Source organism: Hippocampus bargibanti, linkage group LG11 (genome assembly GCF_051943395.1).
Source record: "Hippocampus bargibanti isolate YZ-2025 linkage group LG11, ASM5194339v1, whole genome shotgun sequence".
NCBI lineage: Eukaryota > Metazoa > Chordata > Actinopteri > Syngnathiformes > Syngnathidae > Hippocampus > Hippocampus bargibanti.
Window position 1 is genome coordinate 13,825,001 of NC_142744.1, and position 15,217 is coordinate 13,840,217.

At 41.7% G+C, this 15,217-nt stretch overlaps 1 protein-coding gene across 4 annotated transcripts in view; it reads right to left on the minus strand.

Annotated features, from left to right (window-relative positions):
* cadm3 (cell adhesion molecule 3) overlaps positions 1–15,217 on the minus strand; it is a 134,843-nt gene that overhangs the window by 40,098 nt on the left and 79,528 nt on the right. For all 4 annotated transcript variants that reach the window (XM_089007878.1, XM_089007874.1, XM_089007875.1 and 1 more), the window contains exon 4: positions 1,246–1,398. In XM_089007878.1, the coding sequence (XP_088864004.1) occupies positions 1,246–1,398 (153 nt within the window). The remainder of the gene's footprint in view (positions 1–1,245; positions 1,399–15,217) is intronic.

The window sequence follows — 15,217 nt, forward strand, 5'->3', positions numbered from 1 at the left end:
TGGGCAAAACAACAAGCATGTGCTGTGGGTCAAATTTTTTAATCTGGTTGTGCGCTTCCTCTTTAATCGATCATGGAATAATTCATCATTTTTTTTTTTTGCGGTTCTCTGGACAGCCGTGTCTATATGGGGACGATTACCATTCCCTCATTCATATTCAATATTCCTCTTAGGAATAACCACCATAACACAGGGTCAAATGCTGAAATATCAAATATTGATGATTTTTTTTGATCTGATCGATACCTCATTGTGGTTAAGAGCCACATTTCGCAGGCAGGTGCCAGGTGACTTTCACAAGGTCACCAAACAATCCTCTCCATCCACTGTCATTCCAAAAGTATTCGTAGCACAGAAAATTGGAAATTTAATATGACGTAATCACATTGGAATAAATGTGCGCTTGATGCCATTATGTGTAAATGATGTCGTTTTAGAGGGAGCGGGGAAGGTTGTATTTTTCTTCGGGATGACGATATTTGGCAATCTTTTAGATCAATGTTTACTCTTCTTTGAATTTTTTTTTTTTTGTAAAACCAGGCTGAAAAAAAATGGATTTATTTATTTTCTCCTAAAAAGTACATTCTTTTCATTTTTTTATGAATAATTTAATGAATTCCAAAAATACATTAAATTGTCGAATAAATAATTCAAGAAGCAACTACATCCTTTATAGAAAAATGTCCATTTAAAAAAAGTCCATGTAAAACACCAGATTGATTAAAAAATATGGTTTTTGATTCTTCTTCTTTTCCTTTCGGCTTTTCTCTTCAAGGGGTCGCCACAGCGAATCAGTAACCAACATTTTCAGAGGTATGATACTTCTTCCTAAAAAGTAAATAGTTTTTCCATTTAGTTTAAATTAATAATTTAATGAATTGTCAAAATACATTAAATTGTCAACTAAATAGTTCAGAAAACAACTATTTTGTTTAAAAAATGTCCATGTAAAACACCAGGCTGATGAAAAAAAATACTGATTTTTTATTTTTTTTTTCTGAAAAAGTACATATTTTTTTATTTTTTTTTTAAATGAAGAATTTCATGAATTCACCAAATATAGGAAATTGACAAATAAATAGTTCGGGAAGCAACTACATTCTTTAAAAAATGTCCATGTACAATAGTAAAAAATATTATAATACTAATTTTGAGGAAAATTGAAATTCTTTTGGTGATCACAAAATAAATTCCGGCCAAAAACATTTTTTTCTTCCTTATAAGCGTTGGAGAAGCAAACCTTACCCAGCACGGTGACGGTAGCATGCGCGGTGCGCACGGGCATGGTGAAGATGGCGCAGGTGTACTCGCCCTCGTCAGACAGCTGCACTTCGGAGATGATGATAGAAAGCTCAGTGGGTGTGGAGCGGTGCAGCTGGATGCGGTTGTCTCGCAGCGCTGCAGCAGAAACAACAACGATGACAACAGCTTATTGTGGGTAAATTTCATACAAACAACCTCATTAATATTTTACGCTGAAACCGGCCAGCGAACCACTTTTTTCCTGCTTCTAATAACTACATGCCTTCCTTTTCTCCCGCTTTGCACATGTGAGAGTTTATGCACAGTCATCAAAGCTTTACACAGCATCCTGTACATCAGCCAACACTGGCGCACCCCCGAGGGTGTGTTCGCGTCATCCCATCTAATGAGCCTTTTTAATATTCACGCTGAGTCAGGTTGTTTTCAAACCGTAGCTTATATGTCAAGGATTTCCGGAATGTAGAGTGCGCACCACCGGGGATCTGTGAATCGAATGATATCTTATCATAGTTGCCATTTGATTGTTTGTAAAATACCGTAGATGATTTTATCAAGAACTCCCAAACTTGTGTGCGCACCCTCGAGTATGTCATCTCCATCCAATATCACAGTAGTGTGCATTTATTCAGGTTCTGGATTTTTTGCTGTGTGATATTTTTATATATGTAATATTTTCAAGATGTATTTTGTACATCAGAGATTTACAAAATGTGGAAAGCATACCTGCGGAGTGCATGAGGTATATTGAACTTGAGCATGAATTTGTGCGAATCACAAACTGCGGTGTGCGTATCCCAGTGCAATGATGAGTTTTTAAACACTCACCCCAAGTTCTGATATTTCTTTCGTTGTATATTTGGAAATCCCCAAGTGTGGTGTGCATAACCCAGTCATGCACATGATTGTCATTCCATCTCATGGTAGTTTATTTGTGACTTCTCTTAACATTTATACCGAGTCACACTGTGTTTTCTATGCTCTACCCCATTATATCTCCAAACGAATGCACACAACTTCCATTATAATGACTGCTTGCATATGAGCTTTCTAACATTTTGATCAAGTCATGATAATTTTACATATGCTGTGAACTTTAGATGGCGGATTAACCAAACCGTGGTGTGCCCACCGCGCCCACCTCATGGGCTGCATCAAATCAAAACAATTGTTTGCCTATAATGATTTTTAACTCATTTGCTGCCAGACGATGTGCAAAAATGTGTCGACTCCAGTGGTTTTTGTCATTTTCACTCAAATTGCAGGACCCACAGAATATTGAGTCAATTCAGAGTTAGAAACCTGAGATGCTCTTCTTTCATAAGAAAAAAAGAGTTAGAAAAAAGAGAGAAAGAAAAAAGGAAAGAAAGAAAAAAAGGAAAGATAGAAAAAAGAAGTTAATTCCTAAGTTACTATATAGGACTGGGGTTATCTGAGCTTGAAATGGGGGCGGCTGTACAAAATACAAAAACATACATACACATTGATTTATATAGCGCTAACGGAAGGAAAAAAATGTTGCTAGGGGTCTGACCAGCGCTTTATCGGGACCCCTGCAAGAAAAAAAATACGAACACATTTGGGAATCGATGAGAAGGTTTCTTCAGCCGTCATCTGTACAAAAGTGAAGGTTTCGGACGTTTCGCCTCCTAACCAAGAGGCTTCGTCAGCGAACTAAAGTCTGACTGGTCGTATCGGCCCCATTTATATATCCCTAATGTCCAGGCCTGGTGGCGCCGGACACAGCTATGATAGGTCCCTACTCTCAGGTTGGGGGGGGGCGCGGGACCCCCCCCTGTGGCCCCACTGATTGTTCCTACATTCCTGACTAACGATTGGCCTATTACCCCCACTCCCCCCGGTATCACCTCATCAGCATAACGACCCTCGTCAGCATTGCGAAAGTTGCCTAACCTGTTTTGCCTGAGCAGGCTATTGTATGAACGATCCAAATTGAACCTCACACCACCAGACCGGTTTAATGAAGGATTTTGTTGTTTTATAAGAATCGCCTCTTTTACCCCCCTTTCAAAGGAGTAGCAGTACCGTACATTGCAGGAGTTTCTGAAAAATTACAAAGAGTCCTTTGGCAACATAAAATTCCTACTTATTTCAAACCGATAAACACGTTAAGGCAAAAATTAGTGCATCCAAAAGATAGGCTACCAAATGAAAAACAAAGTAATGTAGTTTATTCCATACATTGTAAGAATGACAATTGTAAAGAGCAGTACATTGGGGAGACTCAACAAATTCTCAAAAAAAGACTTTATCAACATCGCAGGGATAATACTAGTGGGCCTCAATCGGCAGTACATTTGCACCTAAAAGCTACTAACCACTCATTTGACGACAATGAGGTTAAAATCTTAGCGAAAGAACATAGATGGTTTGAAAGGGGGGTAAAAGAGGCGATTCTTATAAAACAACAAAATCCTTCATTAAACCGGTCTGGTGGTGTGAGGTTCAATTTGGATCGTTCATACAATAGCCTGCTCAGGCAAAACAGGTTAGGCAACTTTCGCAATGCTGATGAGGGTCGTTATGCTGATGAGGTGATACCGGGGGGAGTGGGGGTAATAGGCCAATCGTTAGTCAGGAATGTAGGAACAATCAGTGGGGCCACAGGGGGGGGTCCCGCGCCCCCCCCCAACCTGAGAGTAGGGACCTATCATAGCTGTGTCCGGCGCCACCAGGCCTGGACATTAGGGATATATAAATGGGGCCGATACGACCAGTCAGACTTTAGTTCGCTGACGAAGCCTCTTGGTTAGGAGGCGAAACGTCCGAAACCTTCACTTTTGTACAGATGACGGCTGAAGAAACCTTCTCATCGATGGACCACTCCTGTACGACTGAGAGCTTACACAGACGCACATTTGGGAATGGCGCTCCACATCATGCTTTTGAATTCACGAATAATTCGAGAATTACAGCGAATGAGTTACCAACAATGTTGTGAAGTTGTCATGTTTATATACTGTATCGTGTTTATAAGAGCTTCTCATCTGGCGGTGCATGGCTGAAAATGTAATCTAACGGTTCTAGTTGTGTTATTTGTATTCATAAACTGTGGTGCGCCCAACCCACTCAGTGAGTAAGAACCGTTCCATATAATGGCTGCTTGGGTGTTCGTCACATTGATGCCAAGTCAGGATTTGATGAGTACTTTGCATTTACTTCCTGGGATTGTGTGCACCCCCCTGAGGGCATCGGGGTGTTGACGGCCTTCCGTTGTAATTGCAATTTGGCTAAGAGAATTTCTCATATTTATGCCAAATGTGTCCCATATTTCAAGGGTCCCTAAAGTTTGGTGTCCGCACACCCCCAGGGAGCACCAGATTAAAAATGCATAAATGGGTACAATAAATACTCAATAACTGTATATTGCATGACAATACGGCACCTTTATTAGCTATTTTGATGGGGTGGGGGGGCTTAAGGGTGAGTTGAAGCAGTGGGGGGGCTTCTCAGTGGTAGTATAAAGTTTTTGTCACAGTTTCGATGCTGAAAATGGTGTTAATATTGTACCACATTTATGTGCGATGCTGTTGGTTATTTGCTGCAATAAAGGGAGAGAGGGCTTGACAAAATGGAGATGAAAAGGCCCATGGAGACAGTGCGCAAGACAGAAGGGAGGGAGGATGAAAAAAAGGTGGAGAAGGACGGTACAAAGAAATGAGGGAGGGGGCGGGGGACGAGGACGGCAGAGGTGAAATTGGAATATGAAATGAATGAGTTTGTGTGTGCGCCTAAAATGATGTAAAAGGAAGTGAGGAAAGCAGGACGAAAGGGAAGATGAGGAGGACAAAGATGAAGGGTGACACGAGTGGGCGTGTCACCGAGGAGAAAGCCCCCAATTATGAGGAAGATGACGATGAAGATGATGAGGATGATGATGTAATTGGATGAAATCCAATTCCTTGATAGTGATGGATGACCTTTGCTGCGTTTGATGGCAGGATTGAGGCGTGCCTGTCTCTCTGTCTGTCTGACTGTCTTTCTCACTTTCTGCCCATCTCTTTCTTTGGATGTCAGCTTGTCTTTTGGGATTTATGTTTCTCACTTTTCGTTCCACTTGTCACTTTCTTCTTGTCTGTCTGTCTGTCTGTCTGTCTGTCTGTCTGTCTGTCTGTCTGTCTGTCTACCTTGCTTCTTGTCTCTCTGTCTCCCTTGTTTGTTGTCTGTTTCCCTTGCTTCTTTTCTGTCTGTCTGCTTGTCTCCCTTGCTTCTTGTTGATGTCTCCCTTGATCTTCTCTGTCTGTCTTTCTCCCTTGCTTTTAGTCTGTCTGCCTGTCTCCCTTGATTCTTGTATGTCTGTCTGTATGTCTGTCTGTCGGCCCTGCTCTCCCCCCCCTCCCTCTCTCTGTCTGTCTGTCTGTCTGTCTTCCCCCTGCTTCTCTCTCCACTCGTCTATCTAATGTCTCACTACCTTTGTATCCATGTGTTTGTCCAACTATGTCTTTCTCTTTACCCATCTGTCCGTCCAGCTTTCTCCTCACCAGTCTGTCTGTCTGCCGGTCTCTCCTTCTTTGAAGCTGTTCATCTCGCTACAGACCTGATGGGACTAATTTTGTCGGCTCGTCCCTCTCTCCTTCTTTCATGCCTTTCTACTGTTACACCTACCTGTCTTTATTTCCATCTGTCTCTCTTTTTGTCCCGCTTCCTTCCTGTCACTGCATTCACCCGTCTTCCTTAAACAGCGAGGCCATGAATATACCAGCCTTTCAGTTTGAAAGCAAAAACAAGCCAGCAGTAACAGTGTTGCTGCTGTTGTTGTCGGCTTTCCACATGAAAGCTCCTCTTGACGTCGCTGTGACAACGTGTTTGTTGACGCGCAATTGGCCGTCGATGTGACTAGCGCTCGGTGGTGCGTTAGCTCGGCAGAGCTTGAGACGGGCCGACATGACACGTGGAAAAAGAGGTAGAAGTCGAGATCAGTGCCTTAAATATTGAGCGCTTTTTTCCCACTATGTCGTTATGTTGTTGTTTTCAAAGCGCCGTCACACTTGTCATACGGCGGTATCGCCAAAGGGAATTAATCCAGCGCTGCTAACATGCTAATCTGCTAGCGTGTCCTACTCTGTTGTCGAGTTTGCAGTCTGTCATGTTTTGACGTCTTGCAGCAGTTGAAAAGTGTAAGGAGGAAAAAAAAATAATCACATACGCGCAATTGCTTCCGAAACTGTGCCAGACCGAATAGAAACTTTTGGTCGAGCCATATTTCTCTACAGGTAATTGGAAAGGCCAACTCGGGCTGGAAATCTTGAAATGCTCAATTTGACTTATTCACTGCTATTCCCGAATTTAGTCTGGAATTGAAAATATGACGTGGGGCGCCATTTCCGAATTTGTTCTTTTTTTTATTGTGGGGGTGCCAATAAAGCGCTGGCCAGCCCTCTGGCAATGTTTTTCCATTCTACGAGGGGCAAGCATTTCCCTTTTTTCCATTTTACTGCTTTGTTCCAGTTTCAGGTGTTGTCAAAGCGCTTAAATAAACCAATATGCATGTATTACATTGTATTTTGGACAGCCGCCCTCATACAACTCCAGACCCATACAATTTAGGAATTAACTCTTTTTATATGATGAAAGAAGAGAATCTAGGGTTTCTAAAGCTGTATTGAATGTTTATGTAGTCCTAAAACTCAATATTCTGTGGGTCCTGGAATTTGAGTGAAAATGACAAAAACCCTGGCACTGGAATGGACACAGTTTTGCACATCATCTGGCAGTGAATAAGTTAATTCAGATTCAAACCCTGTGGTGTTCTCTACGTGGTATTCTGTGTTACCAACCAACGGAGCTAAAATAGTTTTTAAATATTTGGCTACATTGTATGTAGAGGAGTCAATGCTACAAACAATGGGTCGGAGGGGGAACCCTTCTTTATGTATTTTTGGCAGGCCATAGATACATGCATAACTACTCTACAAAAAGACAAAAATATTACTATTTTGCCAGCAGACAAGGGCAGATGCACAGTGCTGCTCAACACATTGGATTATGAAGACAAATTAAATAGGTTAATCAGTGATTCTAACACGTATGAGCAACTAAAAAGGGACCCTTCCAATAGATACAAGAAAGAAATGATTGACTGTCTCCAAAAGCTAGAGAAAGGAAAACATATAGACAAACAGATGTATTTTAGATTATACCCGGGAGAGGCCACGCCATGTATCTATGGCCTGCCAAAAATACATAAAGAAGGGTTCCCCCTCCGATGTGGACGATACTTTTGTCATAATTAAGAAACAAGAAATTCAATCCTTCACAGATCATCTCAACTCTGTAGACTTCAACATTAAATTTACTCGTGAGGACATTCAAGAGAACCAACTAGCCTTCTTGGATTGTAAAGTAATTATAAAAGAGGACAGAGCGCTAAAAACAGAAGTCTTTAGGAAGGCTACGCACACTGACCAATACTTACTTTTTGACTCTAACCACCCTTTACAACATAAACTAGGAGTTATCAGAACCCTCCAGCAGAGGGCTAAACTAATACCAACTAGCACTGAAGGTAGAGAAAAGGAGTCAAAACATATCAGGAGAGCACTCACTAACTGTGGGTACCCTCAGTGGTCATTCAACAAATGTCAGAAAGAAAGAATAGCGAACGAAACGAATAATTCTCAAGATTCTAAAAGGAGAGGAGTAGCAGTACCGTACATTGCAGGAGTTTCTGAAAAATTACAAAGAGTCCTTTGGCAACATAAAATTCCTACTTATTTCAAACCGATAAACACGTTAAGGCAAAAATTAGTGCATCCAAAAGATAGGCTACCAAATGAAAAACAAAGTAATGTAGTTTATTCCATACATTGTAAGAATGAAAATTGTAAAGAGCAGTACATTGGGGAGACTCAACAAATTCTCAAAAAAAGACTTTATCAACATCGCAGGGATAATACTAGTGGGCCTCAATCGGCAGTACATTTGCACCTAAAAGCTACTAACCACTCATTTGACGACAATGAGGTTAAAATCTTAGCGAAAGAACATAGATGGTTTGAAAGGGGGGTAAAAGAGGCGATTCTTATAAAACAACAAAATCCTTCATTAAACCGGTCTGGTGGTGTGAGGTTCAATTTGGATCGTTCATACAATAGCCTGCTCAGGCAAAACAGGTTAGGCAACTTTCGCAATGCTGATGAGGGTCGTTATGCTGATGAGGTGATACCGGGGGGAGTGGGGGTAATAGGCCAATCGTTAGTCAGGAATGTAGGAACAATCAGTGGGGCCACAGGGGGGGGGTCCCGCGCCCCCCCCCCCCAACCTGAGAGTAGGGACCTATCATAGCTGTGTCCGGCGCCACCAGGCCTGGACATTAGGGATATATAAATGGGGCCGATACGACCAGTCAGACTTTAGTTCGCTGACGAAGCCTCTTGGTTAGGAGGCGAAACGTCCGAAACCTTCACTTTTGTACAGATGACGGCTGAAGAAACCTTCTCATCGATGGACCACTCCTGTACGACTGAGAGCTTACACAGACGCACATTTGGGAATGGCGCTCCACATCATGCTTTTGAATTCACGAATAATTCGAGAATTACAGCGAATGAGTTACCAACAATGTTGTGAAGTTGTCATGTTTATATACTGTATCATGTTTATAAGAGCTTCTCATCTGGCGGTGCATGGCTGAAAATGTAATCTAACGGTTCTAGTTGTGTTATTTGTATTCATAAACTGTGGTGCGCCCAACCCACTCAGTGAGTAAGAACCGTTCCATATAATGGCTGCTTGGGTGTTCGTCACATTGATGCCAAGTCAGGATTTGATGAGTACTTTGCATTTACTTCCTGGGATTGTGTGCACCCCCCTGAGGGCATCGGGGTGTTGACGGCCTTCCGTTGTAATTGCAATTTGGCTAAGAGAATTTCTCATATTTATGCCAAATGTGTCCCATATTTCAAGGGTCCCTAAAGTTTGGTGTCCGCACACCCCCAGGGAGCACCAGATTAAAAATGCATAAATGGGTACAATAAATACTCAATAACTGTATATTGCATGACAATACGGCACCTTTATTAGCTATTTTGATGGGGTGGGGGGGCTTAAGGGTGAGTTGAAGCAGTGGGGGGGCTTCTCAGTGGTAGTATAAAGTTTTTGTCACAGTTTCGATGCTGAAAATGGTGTTAATATTGTACCACATTTATGTGCGATGCTGTTGGTTATTTGCTGCAATAAAGGGAGAGAGGGCTTGACAAAATGGAGATGAAAAGGCCCATGGAGACAGTGCGCAAGACAGAAGGGAGGGAGGATGAAAAAAAGGTGGAGAAGGACGGTACAAAGAAATGAGGGAGGGGGCGGGGGACGAGGACGGCAGAGGTGAAATTGGAATATGAAATGAATGATTTTGTGTGTGCGCCTAAAATGATGTAAAAAGAAGTGAGGAAAGCAGGACGAAAGGCAGGATGAGGAGGACAAAGATGAAGGGTGACACGAGTGGGCGTGTCACCGAGGAGAAAGCCCCCAATTATGAGGAAGATGACGATGAAGATGATGAGGATGATGATGTAATTGGATGAAATCCAATTCCTTGATAGTGATGGATGACCTTTGCTGCGTTTGATGGCAGGATTGAGGCGTGCCTGTCTCTCTGTCTGTCTGACTGTCTTTCTCACTTTCTGCCCATCTCTTTCTTTGGATGTCAGCTTGTCTTTTGGGATTTATGTTTCTCACTTTTCGTTCCACTTGTCACTTTCTTCTTGTCTGTCTGTCTGTCTGTCTGTCTGTCTGTCTGTCTGTCTGTCTGTCTGTCTACCTTGCTTCTTGTCTCTCTGTCTCCCTTGTTTGTTGTCTGTTTCCCTTGCTTCTTTTCTGTCTGTCTGCTTGTCTCCCTTGCTTCTTGTTGATGTCTCCCTTGATCTTCTCTGTCTGTCTTTCTCCCTTGCTTTTAGTCTGTCTGCCTGTCTCCCTTGATTCTTGTATGTCTGTCTGTATGTCTGTCTGTCGGCCCTGCTCTCCCCCCCTCCCTCTGTCTGTCTGTCTGTCTGTCTGTCTGTCTGTCTGTCTGTCTGTCTGTCTTCCCCCTGCTTCTCTCTCCACTCGTCTATCTAATGTCTCACTACCTTTGTATCCATGTGTTTGTCCAACTATGTCTTTCTCTTTACCCATCTGTCCGTCCAGCTTTCTCCTCACCAGTCTGTCTGTCTGCCGGTCTCTCCTTCTTTGAAGCTGTTCATCTCGCTACAGACCTGATGGGACTAATTTTGTCGGCTCGTCCCTCTCTCCTTCTTTCATGCCTTTCTACTGTTACACCTACCTGTCTTTATTTCCATCTGTCTCTCTTTTTGTCCCGCTTCCTTCCTGTCACTGCATTCACCCGTCTTCCTTAAACAGCGAGGCCATGAATATACCAGCCTTTCAGTTTGAAAGCAAAAACAAGCCAGCAGTAACAGTGTTGCTGCTGTTGTTGTCGGCTTTCCACATGAAAGCTCCTCTTGACGTCGCTGTGACAACGTGTTTGTTGACGCGCAATTGGCCGTCGATGTGACTAGCGCTCGGTGGTGCGTTAGCTCGGCAGAGCTTGAGACGGGCCGACATGACACGTGGAAAAAGAGGTAGAAGTCAAGATCAGTGCCTTAAATATTGAGCGCTTTTTTCCCACTATGTCGTTATGTTGTTGTTTTCAAAGCGCCGTCACACTTGTCATACGGCGGTATCGCCAAAGGGAATTAATCCAGCGCTGCTAACATGCTAATCTGCTAGCGTGTCCTACTCTGTTGTCGAGTTTGCAGTCTGTCATGTTTTGACGTCTTGCAGCAGTTGAAAAGTGTAAGGAGGAAAAAAAAATAATCACATACGCGCAATTGCTTCCGAAACTGTGCCAGACCGAATAGAAACTTTTGGTCGAGCCATATTTCTCTACAGGTAATTGGAAAGGCCAACTCGGGCTGGAAATCTTGAAATGCTCAATTTGACTTATTCACTGCTATTCCCGAATTTAGTCTGGAATTGAAAATATGACGTGGGGCGCCATTTCCGAATTTGTTCTTTTTTTTATTGTGGGGGTGCCAATAAAGCGCTGGCCAGCCCTCTGGCAATGTTTTTCCATTCTACGAGGGGCAAGCATTTCCCTTTTTTCCATTTTACTGCTTTGTTCCAGTTTCAGGTGTTGTCAAAGCGCTTAAATAAACCAATATGCATGTATTACATTGTATTTTGGACAGCCGCCCTATTATATCTAACACAACTCTATCTTCATGCTATATCACTTTGCAAGGTCACTACATTTGTCTTCATGACTGGCCCTCTAACACACACACACACACACACACACACACACCACCACACACACATCAAGCACACATTCACACACAGCACCACACACACACACACACACACACACACACACACACACACATACACGCACACGCACACGCACACGCACACACGCACACACACACATTCGCATACTGATTCTCAGTGTCCCTGGACTTTGAACTCCTTTTAATTCTGATCTGGTCACCTGACATCAGACATATTTGTCATTTCCTGAGATTAAGGGAGTTTTATTTTTTTTCCCTCCCATTTTTTAAAATAAACTGTGTAAAATTGTCACATCCGAAACTGCAAATGTGATAGTGGCTTTCCATATTTAAGGTTTCTACTTGAAAGGCATTTACATTTTACGAGTGTTTCTTTCTAATTGAACCCAAAAACTGGTATAAAATTGAATTCAATGCAATCAGAACACGTTCTTCCAAATGTTGTGGTTTTGTGTCATCACGATTTTTTTCTTTGGTATGTTCAAAATGAAATATGAATTAAAGTGCTACTAGGCTAACATTACATATTACTCAACCCAGTGCTCGTTCTTACAGGTCAAGTGGATTCTGGAGGAAGGTCATGTCTCAAATCAAATCATGTATACATGAACGCCTTCTGCATAGTTTGCTGCTTGACTCATGTCTCAGTCAAGCAAACAGTCAAGTCAGGAGCGGTGGTTCTTAACCTGGGTTCGATCCAACTCTCAGAGTTCACTCGAAGGGGTTCGATTGAGCCTCTGCCATGGAGGTTAAGAACACCGGACTCAACTTGTCAATTGCCCGTAGTTATGACAGGCCTGCTCGGTCATCACTGGCTGGTTCATTTTGTGCACAATTAAAAAAGTTATACTTCTCCAATTATTTTTTTTTTCCTGTTCTGAATAAATGATAATAAATAAACAGCATGGTACATTTTTTCACAAATGAAAGGTTCGGTGAACGTCCATATGAACTGGTCGGATCTGGTACTCCTAATGAGGTCAACTCACTCACTGCCAGAATTGTGCAAAAATGTGCCAAGGTTTTTGTCATTGTCAGTCGAATTCCAGGACAAACAGAACATTGAGTTTTAGGACTATACAAACATTCAATGCAGCGTAAGAAACCTTAGACTCTCTACTTTCATCAGAGAAAAAGAATTAATTCCTAAATTATATGGTCCTGGAATTATATGAGGGTGACTGTCCAAAACACAATGCAATGCATAGATATCGGTTTATACATATTGCGCTTTAACAACAGCTGAAGCTGGAATAAAGCAGTAACATGGAAAAAATGGAAATGCTTCCCCCTTGTGGAAGGGAAAAACATTGCCAGAGGCCATTGCCAGAGGCCATGGCCAGCGCTTTATCGTCACCAAAACAAGAAAAAAATTCGGAAATGGGGCTCTACATATTTTCAATTCCCGAATAAATTTGTGAATGGTCCATTGGTCAGGGGGCTTATTATCGAGCTAATTGAAGAGCAAGTCAATAAGACAAAATGCACACACTTAAAACCGGCAGAAACATACTGAACCAATGCTGACATCAGATTTCAGATTTTTAAATATGTATTTTTTTGCCGTTTAAGAAAATCAGAGTAAATGGGAGTACGCATTCGCAAGTCTAAATGTAAACACTCAATCTCTGCTATGCTCTTTCAACTTGAAACATGGATCTAAATTCTATGCAGTATATATATATATATATATATATATATATATATATATATATATATATATATATATATATATATATATATATATATATATAACACACACACACATATATTCACACACTCACACATATGCACTTTCGGCGTGGGCTCGATCAGATCATCCATAAATTCTCTTTCCTCCTGCCTTATTTGCCGACTGCGAGGAGGAAGCACATGAGGAAGACAAATGTTTTCACACTTCAAATCTGGACAAATAGAAGCCAGGGAGACACTTAGGTGGGTGTCCGTCTTTATTTATTTATTTTTATGAACCTTTAAAATGTTTAGAAGCTGTCAATTTTTGCATGTTTTCTGCAAAAATATGACAAAGATAATGGTGCACCCATTTACAGTGCACCCCATGATTATTGCCACCCCTAACTAAAATGTGTTCACGGCCTGAAAATACATGCTATTTTAATGAGAGAAGCAAACTCTCACACAAAAATTGTAGACCTGCTTGACCAGACACAGAATCAAGCTCTTCACCTCTGCGTCCCCAGACCTCAACCCCACGGAATACTTGTGGCGGTCAACTGAAGAGGAGTGTGCAGATTATTCACTGCTATTCCCGAATTTAGTCTGGAATTGAAAATATGACGTGGGGCGCCATTTCCGAATTTGTTCTTTTTTTTATTGTGGGGGTGCCAATAAAGCGCTGGCCAGCCCTCTGGCAATGTTTTTCCATTCTACGAGGGGCAAGCATTTCCCTTTTTTCCATTTTACTGCTTTGTTCCAGTTTCAGGTGTTGTCAAAGCGCTTAAATAAACCAATATGCATGTATTACATTGTATTTTGGACAGCCGCCCTCATACAACTCCAGACCCATACAATTTAGGAATTAACTCTTTTTATATGATGAAAGAAGAGAATCTAGGGTTTCTAAAGCTGTATTGAATGTTTATGTAGTCCTAAAACTCAATATTCTGTGGGTCCTGGAATTTGAGTGAAAATGACAAAAACCCTGGCACTGGAATGGACACAGTTTTGCACATCATCTGGCAGTGAATAAGTTAATTCAGATTTCATCCAGGTACTGTTAGGTGCGCAATGTAACAATATGGATTTGGGTTTATGTGATCTTTTTTTCCACCGCTTGTTCTGGAGCTGCTGTTGTGCTATGTGAAAGGTACCAATTTTGAAGGTTCCAAAGTAGTGTCGGTCACACAATAGTGATGGGACTGAGTAGTAAGGTAAGGATTTAACGTTTTGTTTTTTTTTTTTTTTTGTTTTTTTTTTGGGGGGGGGGGTCGGTTTTTGTGGGTTGTCAAAGCTGTCTTTTTTTCTGACATTTCGCTGGTTCATTGGTTTGTGTGAGAGGTCCTAATTTCCTAACATCTGTGATGCGCTCATGGCGGGCAATGAAAATATCCAATGAAGATAAAAGTATGGACATTGAAGGAGGTAGTAACAGAGTTGTACCAATGATGATTAAAGTGGGCAATTTTTCAAGTGAAAAGTATTGATTTTCCAATTTCTGAGTCCTTGACAAAAACATTTTTGCACAAGGTCTGGCAGTGACTGAGTTAAAATCAAACTTCTCATTGAACACGTGACTTCTAACCCCGAACTTGATACATTACCCTAATTTGAAACCCAAAACTCTGCATGTAAAGCTCACCTTACTTTGAAATCCTACTTGGAAAGCCTAACCCTAAATGGGAGCCCTAAATGATCCCTATTTTCGGTAACTGCACCGGATGTAGACATGATAAAAGCAAGAACTAATTTAGATCAACTTACTGTTCTTCCATCAAGCGCTTCCCCAAGGATGCTATCTCACTTCAGGCATATGTTCTTCTTGGCACAAGCAATCTGCCAAATTGGCTAAAAATCAGCGCCCGGCGGCATTTTTTGCCCCACTGCAGTTGCACTGTTCACCAAAATTCAGCCAAGTGTTGATCCTGAGCCTTATGCGCTCAGCCCTCTTTCTAATTACCACTTGTTCAGTCATTTTTTGTAAAGCGTACTTCTCG